The sequence below is a fragment of the Sesamum indicum genome, linkage group LG7, assembly GCF_000512975.1.
Source record: "Sesamum indicum cultivar Zhongzhi No. 13 linkage group LG7, S_indicum_v1.0, whole genome shotgun sequence".
In the NCBI taxonomy this organism is placed as follows: Eukaryota; Viridiplantae; Streptophyta; class Magnoliopsida; order Lamiales; family Pedaliaceae; genus Sesamum; species Sesamum indicum.
This window is the reverse complement of record NC_026151.1, coordinates 7,012,417-7,023,225: the sequence shown is the minus strand read 5'-3', so window position 1 is coordinate 7,023,225 and position 10,809 is coordinate 7,012,417. Positions and strand designations below refer to the sequence as shown.

Below are 10,809 nucleotides of genomic sequence, written 5' to 3'. Positions count from 1 at the left end.
TTTTGTTTCAAGTATTGCCAGACTAGGTTCTTCGGTAATAAGGCATGATGTCGTTTCTTCGGCTGTATTTATACATGTAATCTATGTTTCAAATTGCCTAACTTGAACGCAGGTGTTACATGTCCAAGGGATATACTAGTTATCATGTTTAAGTCTACTGTGTGCTCGGTAAATGAGCAAGAATATATGTTGTGTGTAATGAATGATATGCCCGTGTTGGTTGGAGGCCATGGCCAAGGTTCCTTTAGTTTGAGGTTGGTGGTGCCTGTGGTTTTGATCTTATAGGGGAGAAATGTGGAAGGGTGAAGAAGAAGAAAAGCAGTTGGGGATGAGAAATATACAGAAGGCAAAAATTATGTTGAGATGCAGATGTTTGGGTGGAAAGTTAAAATGATTAGTGAATGGCCAAAAATTGGTTGGAAAGGCGCAACCCCAGTAACGGTTGGAGTGATTCGACTGTTGGATGTTCCTGTGCCCAAGCCCCTTCTATGTTTCTATTTTATTATACATAAATAATATTCATAATAAAATTTAAAAACAGCTTAACACCCAAACCATATTCATCACAAAACTTAAATTCCAAAATAGTTATATTTATTTTTTATTATATATAACTTGGAAAGTTTTATAATATGGACCCTTAAGAATTTATCAACTTTTTTATTCAATGGTTGTCATTATATTTACCATTTATTTATTTTATAATTATAAACATAAACTATAAATTTTAAGGAAAATTTAAATCTGAACCATCCATCTCTAAACATTAATTCCATAGTTTGTTATTAGTTGATTACACTTTCAGATTATTTTATATCACAGAGGGGTCTTTCGCAATTTCCCTAAAATGTTGGGGGTTTTATGCATTTATCCAAATAATTTTTACTCGGAAGCTAGGGTTACACTCTCATAGGGACCATAATGTCAATGAACTCCTCTATAAATACAAGTGGAAGTAAAACATGAAAAAACCTAACAATGGACGCTGCAACGGAACAGGAAAGGAAGGAAGTTCGGAAAAGCTAGAGGAATTGGGAGGTTTGGCAAGCAATACAATGGGTGGATTTCCTCTCTCTCTCTCTCTCTCTCCCTTGCCTGCCGATTCCTCCCATTCCGCTGGCTTTTCTGAATCTTTTTCCTCTCCGATGAAGGTTCTTTGGTTTTCCAGCCGTCCTTTTTAAAATTCTTAGTTTCTTTGCACGTATTCGTCAGGGAAAGATGAGCAACGAGCGAATATGAACCGATCAGCTAAAATTTCTTAAGCTTGAGACCTTTTATTTTCTTCTGACATGGTTCTCTGGATCGTTGCCGATTGGCGGCCGCACCTGAACGGTAAAGGAGGCCGGTTCTCAAAGGCTGCTTTTATGTTCGATTCTGATTGCTGGAACGCCGAGAATCGGCTTGGTGCGGCCGGATCTCCGATTTTTATTTAAACCATATTGTTTTTAATCTCTCATTCATTGTTTCAGACATACATACGTATATACCACAAAGTAAGTTTAAGTTCTAATCCTATTTTCACAATATAAGTCTTCATCAACATACTTCTTCTCCTTTATTTTTTATTTAATTTTATTACTTTTAAGTATTTTAACAAAATTCAAAAATTCTAATTGGTGGGATATTTGTTATGATTCTGAATTTCAACTAACAAAATCAAATCTCTCACTTGAAATCAATTTATAGTTACAAATTAGCTAATCTTAATGAACCGTCCTGAAAAAGTTCCCATAAAATCACATGATAGAAAGGTTAATTTATACTTTTACACTTCTCATCTTTTCTAATGTCCAATATAACCATTGCTTCATTAATCAAATCATATATTAAGGCTGGAGATTTGAGTATTTGATTACTCATTTTTCCTTTAACCAGCTACGCGCATTATGTTGGGGTGTTGGTTCTTTGTTCAAAACGACCATTTATTACTATTCTTTTGTTTTTATCTTTTCAGTTAATTTCGTTGTCACAGTTTCTATGAATAATATCTGCAGGACTTTTCTATTTTTATGTTTACCTTATTTTTTTCTATTTTTATAGTCTTTATCTTTTCTCTATTTGCTCTTATTATGAATTCCTGAGTAATTTACTTTAATGTTTTTTCAATTTTATATTTTTTCAATTATTCTTTTACTTCCCCGTTGATTTTTTTTTTTTTTTTTTTGTTTCATTGATTGATAATTTTCTCTTTAAATATCTGTCTTTAGCTAAACAATTCGTTTGTTCTTTTGAGGGTTCCTTTACTGTTTTTTTTTTTTATGGGATTCAAGGGGCATTGTTAGTTTCAACTTTCAAGATTAATATTGAGATATTTGGGTAAGATGATAATTTAATATTTCATTTACTTTGCATGAATCATTAGATGATTGTTGTGCCATTAATTTATATTGTATTTATTTTTGTAGACGTTATAAGTCGCCCAATTATTTTTTACTATAAAAAATAAAAAATTATAAAAATAATATTATTTTTTAAATGTATTAACAAACTTGTGACAACGTCCCCAACTCAACACATAATTTGTTTCTTTAAGAAATCAACAGTTGGGTCGTGGACAGCGTCCACAACTTGACTGCGCAAATTTGTTTTTTCTTTTTTTAAAATAAAGGCGAGTGTTTTTTCTTTTTCTAAAATAAAGGCGAAGTCCACGACTCGGCCTCGTGGATGTCATCTACGATCGAGGCAAATTATTAATGATGACATCCCTCGTTGCACTATAATTATTAATGATAAATTTAAATATTATAATTATAATAATTTGTTACAAATATTACAATAAAAATATAAAAAATGTATGTTTCACAATTGCATCTGTGGCGTTAATAGTGAAGTCTTTTTATTTTTTTGTACACATTTTGTATTGGCTCATTTTGTTCATTATAATCATTACCATTGGAATTAATATGCAACTAACTTGATGATGCTATAGAATTGGATTCCATATTATTACGTACTAAATATGGGAACGGAATTGGTGAAATGGTATAGCTTGGTGCATATGTTTGATTAATGTCAAGATTAAAGTTAAGATCTACATATGAAGAATAAGCTTCTGCATGGTTTGACATATGGAACCAATTGGAACCAATCGTTTTATGGCAGTTGAGGCACGTAGTAATCTTGAGACGGTTGAGAAATGTATTAATCTTAAAGTGCATATACTGTAGGTTGAGGCACGTAGTAATCTTGAAACGGTTGATAAACGTATTAATCTTAAAGTGCATATACTGTAGAAGGATCAATTATATCCATCCCAACGTCATCAAGTTCAACTGAATTAATAGACATTCGACTGTAACTTCTTCTTTGCATGTGGGATGTGGAGAGAGCATTATCAGATGACATTGCAATTTGTGTTGGTTAATGTATTAGGGTTTTTTGCCTATTTTGTATTCCATGCGCGAGTTGGTCCACCAATTGATCGTACCCTTTAATATTTAGTGGTCTAAATTGGCAAATTGCTTCAAAAACATTTACCTCTTTCTGTTTGAAGATTATAGAAAAATAATGAATTTTAATGTAAAAAAAGTGTTTAAAATAAAGGATATGATATTATATAACATACCTTTGAAACATAGATGCAACATCAGGTTGATATGATATCCACACGTGTTATGTTGTTGTACCATTTTTAATACCCTCGTTCTATATCTTTTGTTGGAAATGGATGGCCTTTGTACGGTCGTGTCATATTGTCTTTGTCATCTAATGATATATTATATGTGTTGCAGGTTTCAATTTGTGCTCGTTCGATTGGAACGAGAGATCTTATGTAGGCTCATGTCCCGAGAATCTAGCGCTTCTGAATTATTTTGCCTCATCTGAATTGGCGAAAGACCCGTCTGTGATGATGCATCTCCACTATTGCATATATTAAAGAACATGTTAATCTCCATAGTTGAGGGTTAAAATCAGCTGCGTAAATCATAATGACATTTCAATCCATATCATATGGCTGCCAGATAAACTGCAATAAATGACACGATGTAAGTTAACGTGCATTTAATATTCGTATAGATGTACGTAATGGTTTGATATAAGATACCTGATCAGACTAAATCTCATACAATATATTTCTTATGACCTGGACAGTTGTTTGTACTGTTCGGGTGAAGTTATGCTTACAGTTCCATATCGCACCATATGGTGCTGTTAGGAACAAACGATTATATTATCTGTTTGGAATTGGCCCAATCAACTATTGATGGATTTTGCATACAAGATATTCACACGTTGACAAGAAAAATCTGTTGAGCATACGGTCATGGAATATCATCACTTTCAAAAATCCGTCTCGAACATCACGAAACGCCAGTATGGACATGGGCTCAACACCCATGTTGTCAAAATGATCAACTGAAAATGATCATGCGTCAAGTAACTCAATTTGACATCCCTTGCTCTCACGCTCATAAAAAAGTATGCCCCGCATACAATATTAATATTGCATAAATGGCTAATGATTATTATGATATGATGAATGGGGCCATAGGCTATGTGAGTTTTATCCTACAAACTCAAGTGCTTGTCAATTAACCATATACTGTATAATAAAGCTCCCTTTTCCCGCCTCCCTTTTCAACTCTCTCAATTATGTATGCCACAACCACCGCTCTGCCGCCGGAAACCTGCGCTCAAGGCCACCGTTCCTCACTCATCCTCCCAACAGCCGAGGGCGGCTCCATCTGCCTCCTCTGCCTCTCCAATCTTCTCTCCAATCCCAAATCGCCCACGCTTCACCTCTCCTACGCCCTTTCTCAGCTTTCTCAAGCTCTCTCTCAGCCTCACTTCTTCCACTCTCTTCTTACCTACCACTCTCACTTCCTAATTTCCCCTCTCGTTTCCGTCTTATCCAACTTCGACGATGAGCCCATTGCCAAACAAACCATCCATTTGATCCAGAGATTGTGTGATGGTTCCAGTAGCAGCGGAAATGGCAATGAGGAGGTGCGCGGGGAATTCGTCGCTAGGGTGTCGGATTGGCTATCAAGTGGATCGTTGGCATGGAGCCGTCGCCAATTGTATATGGTAATAAGCGGGTCATTCTTTTCTTATTATCCCCCTCGATTGATGAGTTTTGAAGAATTTTGCCATGTTTGTGTTTGCATGCATTTATCTGGAACCCAGCAGTGGAACTAAAAATGGAACAGCCTACAAATTGAAAGGTTTTCAATTAAATGTACCTATTGGTCAACTATGGAGCTAAAAGTACAAGGAGAATATCTAAATGCGGGAGTCTCAGCCGGTTGTAGTAGTGAATTGGAGTTTTGATGATTATGTTTATGAAAATCTTTTGGTTGTTAAGTGATGGATGCTATGGGTAACTTGACATTTATGCTTGATCAGCAAGGACAAAATTGTGGAAGGTAACATGCAAACAATACCACACCCCTTCTTACTGGAGACATAGCCTTTTTCTGTTGTCCGTTCTTAATGATTTTTAAATGTTTGGGCCATTAATGAACTATCACGATGGCTATTGGCATCTTTTAACATTATGAGAAACTTAGAAATATGAAAGCCAGGTTATGATACCAATATCTGGTCGTACTTCATAAGAGTTTTCAGTAGTTGTACAAAGAAATGGCATTAGACTACTTGTTATTGGCGATCTAAAGAAGTTACTTTCCCAATGCTGTTTGTTGTCCATGATCAATTGCATACTTTTTGCTCTCACGGAGGTACGGTTGCAGAAGCCAAGATACATCTGTCCATGTTTATTTGGAATCTGAGTTTTGTATTGGTATGATTTGATCTCTGTTAGCTGGCTTAAATGTTTCTAAGACTTGTAACCAAAAAAATAAAAAGAAAAAAGGTTGTTTCTAAGACTAAAACGTCTAATATATGTATGCCTGAAACTTGATTTTTATATATTTAAGCCTGTGTATTCCTTTTTTCTCCACTCACATGTGTGTTTTATGTGCCCGTAGAATAACCTCAAAATTTTGTAACATTTCTGCTGAGATTTAATCTTTAGAAGAATGGTTCTCAAGCACATATTATCTCCATGCTAAATCTTCCTAGTGCTTTTTTGTAATAAATTTATTCTTTAAGTGCAGCTTCACTGCTTTGGTGTTCTCCTGGATAATCAGGATTGTAATTTGTATGGCTGCATTAGAAACAAAGATACCCTCATTTTCAACCTTGTCTCAGGTCTTCAGTTGTCTAAGTGAGTGAACCAATGCAGGAGCAAGTCATTTCTCTTTACCTTGCATGAACTTATTCCTGAAACATTTCTCTTCCTTCTTATATATAGTGATGAAATCCAAGGGGAGATTATGTTTGTTCTATATAAATCATCCATCCTGCATTACACATATATGGGTGATGATGGAGCTGATATTTTACTGGCCTACTGCCCCAAGATTTTGCACATATCACTTGACATCCTCATGAAAAGTCAAAGTGATGATGTTCGACTAAACTGTGTAGGTTAGTTTCTTCCTGATGCTCCTTGTTTGCAAGTTATCTGCATCTCTTTCTAAATTTACATTTCTTTTTCAATCATAAACACAGTTGCTATCAAGTTTTCGTATGAAATTTCAGTTGCTAAACAAGATTATATGACAGCAATTTTTCTAACTGGCTTTGGAGTTTTCGTGCTTGAACTTTTTCTATCATAAATACAATTACTATCAAGTTTTTGGCAAGAAATTTCAGTGGCTGAAGAAGATTATATGAAAAAGCAATTTTTCTAACTGGCTTTCGTGATTCATGCATGAACTTAGTTTATTTTCATGGAATGACTGAAGCATCACATCTCTCACGTAAATGGCTGAGTCAGTGGCTATCAACTAGTAATGACTATGCTTGAAGGTTCCAGTCTACAGAACAAGTATAGAAGACACGGTTACAGCAATTAACATACCCGAGAATCTTTGCTTGTAATTATTTCTGGAATCCTTGTTGCAACTAAATTTTACGTGCACTATGATAGCAAAATATAGGGTGGTACATGATAATATATATATATATATATATTGTCTTGTATATCATAACCACTTCTTCCTACTCTAGCCTTTTTGACAGTGTTAGCTCAGAGGGGTTTTTTTCAGAGTGCATGCTTAGATCATGTTTGGAGCATGGATACCTTCGTTGCTGATAACTTCATGCAAAAAACTGAGCATGTCATAGATGGGCCACCTCTGGAAGTCTTGTTTTCTGAGGCAGTAAAAGGCCCCCTGCTTTCTTCAGATAGCCAAGTTCAGATTGCCACATTGGATTTGATCTTTAGGTATCTTTCATCTGCAGATGTCTCCGGGAAAGAATGCCAAGTATTTGTAGAACAGAATATAGCAGATTATATATTTGAAATACTGAGATTATCAGGTAAATGTTTGATGGAACATAATGTGCCAGATACTTCATGTATACAACTGTAGCAGTTTATCAACAAATAATTGATAATAATCCATTATTGCATTATATCATTTGTTCATCAGTAAAATCCTGTTCATTTCTTGATTATTGGCGAAGTTTTAGTATCTGAGAAATACTTATATCCTAAACTGACACGTCCTTATGCCATTTTACTTGACACCACAACATCCTGAGCTATCAGTTCTTTCCCAATTAGTCCTTTTTGCCAAAATATGATAATATTAATATTAAGTTCAAAAGGCTAACAGTTTAAAGTTCAACAAACTTTTTCATTTTTATCTTTTCTGTGTTCTGGTTATTTTCTAGGAAGCAAAGATCCAATTGTCAACTCTTCAATTCAGGTTCTTGATCTTTTGTCAAATGCTGATGTAGCCTTCAGACAAAGGCTCGCGATTGGGTTCTCAACATTGGTTCCCATTCTGCGATATGTAGCAGAAATTCCTTTTCAACCTGTACAATACCGATTGCTGAAGCTTATGTTAGACTGTATTTTAAACTGTCCTGGAATAGTATCAGCGTGCAGTGCTGAAGAAATAGCTAGTATCTTGGTAGCAATGTTGATTAAACATATTGACATGCTTCCAGAGACATTCAGTTTGTCATGCTCAATACTTGTTGCCATCATGAAATGCTCATCTTCTCGCGGAAATGAAAGCTTGGCAGCATCAGTAAAAAATGCATCACAATCTGCTGTTTCAATTTGTCTGGACAATGTTCAAACAGACACTGATCAAATTTTGCACTTACTTTACCTACTGAAGGAAGCATACGCATTTGCTCAGGAAGATAGTTTCCCTATCTCATCTAATGTGGGACTAAGGGTTTGTATTATAGACATTCTTAAATTGCAAATGTTACCTTGGTTCATGACGGCGATCAATGACATGGAAGAAGCTATTATCTTGGGAGTGATTGAAACTCTTCATTCCATACTGCTTCAGGATCCTAATGATGACACCAAGAATTTTGCAGAGTGTCTAGTTTCATCTTCATGGTTCAGTGCATTATTTGGATGCTTGGGCCTGTTTCCCTCAGAAAAGATGAAATGGAGGGTTTATCTGATCTTCAGTTCAATTGTTGATGTACTTCTAGGAGTTGATTTTGGGCAACCTATCAGAGATGCTGCTCTCCATTTGCCATCCGACCCTACAGATTTGTTATTCCTTCTTGGTCAGAAGAGTATCCATAATCCTGAGTTGCTTTCTTGTCAATCTGCAGTTCTACTGGTATTGTATGTTAGCTCTCTTTATAATGACAGGTAACAAGATTCTCATCTACATTCTACTCCCACATCTCTCCAGAAAATTAACTAGTGTGTCTTTCTTTCATTGGTTAGGATTGCAGATGACAAGCTGGTACTAGCTTCTCTGGAGCAATTTATTTTACTCAACAGCAGTGATTTCCTCTGTGGAGCTTCTGAGTCAGTGACCATAGAATTACTAGTAAATCTTTATGGGCTTTACAGGGGATATGCAAAGCTGAGCTACCAAATACCTTACAGCCCAGAAGCTGAAAGAATCCTATTTCAGCTATTGGCTGACAAGGATTGGGATTCTCTTTCTACCAAGATCCACTTGACATCACTGAGATGGCTGTTCCAACAAGAGAAACTCTGCAAGCCATTGTCTGATCAGATACTAAAATTCTGCAGATGCAACGGCTCAATTGGTAACAATTATCATGAAACTAGCCAAGAAGTCAATTTACATGCATTTGCTGAGTTGATAACATCTGGGGACAACTTTGGAGCAATGGTTTTCGTATGCTTATTGGGAGAGCTTGTGGAAAATTCCTGCCAAGAGTGTGACATCATTTCAGTATTAAAAACATGTAAAGAAATGATTGAAATTGCTCCAGTTGCTTCAGATCATTTCTGCATGCATGGGATGGATGGTGTGCTACAAAGTATTTATAATTATCCAATATATGATTTCCCAGAATTATTCATGGCCACATCTCAACTTGTTTTTAGTACTTTACAATCAGTACAGTCTGAATCGATCTCTGATGGTGAAGCTTGGGTAGGGATTACAGTTAAGGTATGAAATTTACTATTCTTGTCACTTTTCTTATGTAACTCCAGAAAGTTAATTTAGATATTCCTCTATATAGTTGATGGACTACATGTTCTTGGCTGTGGCTTCAGACGGATGGACTGAAGAAGTTCTCACAATAGTTGGCATTCTTTCTCTGATTTTGCACCACTCAACAAAGGAGGCACTTATGGAAGCTTCTAAACTCATAATTTTGAATGTTTCTTTGGTCTCATCAATTAATAACATAATCTCTGAAGCTTGTTCGAAGGGACCTGCTCTTTCTGACCATGACGAAGGAACCAGAATAGGGGATGTTCTCATATTTGTGCTTTTGCTACTCTTCTTCTCCCTGAGAAGGTAACCATATTATGAGTGATGCAGGAGAGATATATTATTGTTTTTTTTCTTATTCCATGCTGATTTCATTGGTTTCACAGCATACGAGCTATCCTACCAGGTATTATTGACTTCCAAATTTTGCTTGATGAGGGACGCAATATGCAGCCATTATCCTATGTCAGCATCCGATGCCATGACTTGTGCAAGTTGATGCACTTTGGATCTGCTCCAGTAAAACTAATTGCTTCATTTTGTCTTGTGGAGCTATTTAGTGGAATATCAGATTATACAAGTAGAACTCTTGTTGATCTGAAATTAAGAGAAGGCTACCTGTCGTCATTAGCAGCTGTACTAGAAGGCCTGATATTTTTTAATGACGTCAGAGTCGCACTGAATTGTTCCCTATGTTTCTCGTCTCTCACAACATGGAGAGAGCTTCAAGTTGAACCTATGATTTCGGAAAAGGACCACTGGTGTAGATTGATAGTAGAGGAGCTGGTCATGTCTTTGTCTGCTCCAAGTCTCACGACAAAATCCCTTATGATTCATCACAAGCCCGCTGCTAATGTCGCAGTTTCATTGCTAAAACTGAGCAAAATACCTTCCTGGATGACTAAAGTGTTTGATGATTCTTCTATACGAGGTATTATTCAGAACATATCCCCGAGTGATGTGAACATTGAATTAGTGATTTTGTTTCGACAACTTCTGGTTTCTGGGCGTCTGAATCCTTCACATATTGCTGACCTCAATAGAGTGTTCCAGGTAAAACTGCATTTATCTTATAATCGAATTTTCCTTACCCGAACCCTAGAGAAGAGGTAAAGAATATGAATCGAGGAGTTCATTAATTTTCTATCAAATACGATGAGCAATGCTCAGTTTATTAGGATCCTAGAAGTACATACGGAACTTTTATATGCTATCACTATTAATGTTATCATTCTTCATCTAACATTCTATGAGCTCTTGTAGGCATGTAGACGACAAGTGTACACCAATGACATTCAGGATAGCAGCATAGAGGATCACATGCAGCATGTAGCTGTTAATC

The 10,809-nt window shown here is 36.0% G+C and overlaps 1 protein-coding gene across 1 annotated transcript; it reads left to right on the top strand.

Annotated features, from left to right (window-relative positions):
• LOC105166511 (protein PRD1) lies at positions 4,544–10,805 on the top strand (the record flags this gene model as incomplete). The annotated part of the gene is made up of 9 exons (XM_011085890.2): positions 4,544–5,028; positions 6,060–6,169; positions 6,257–6,432; positions 7,018–7,329; positions 7,687–8,638; positions 8,717–9,419; positions 9,493–9,773; positions 9,854–10,520; positions 10,731–10,805. Coding segments are annotated over exons 1-9 (3,711 nt in total), but the record flags the coding sequence as incomplete, so codon positions are not given.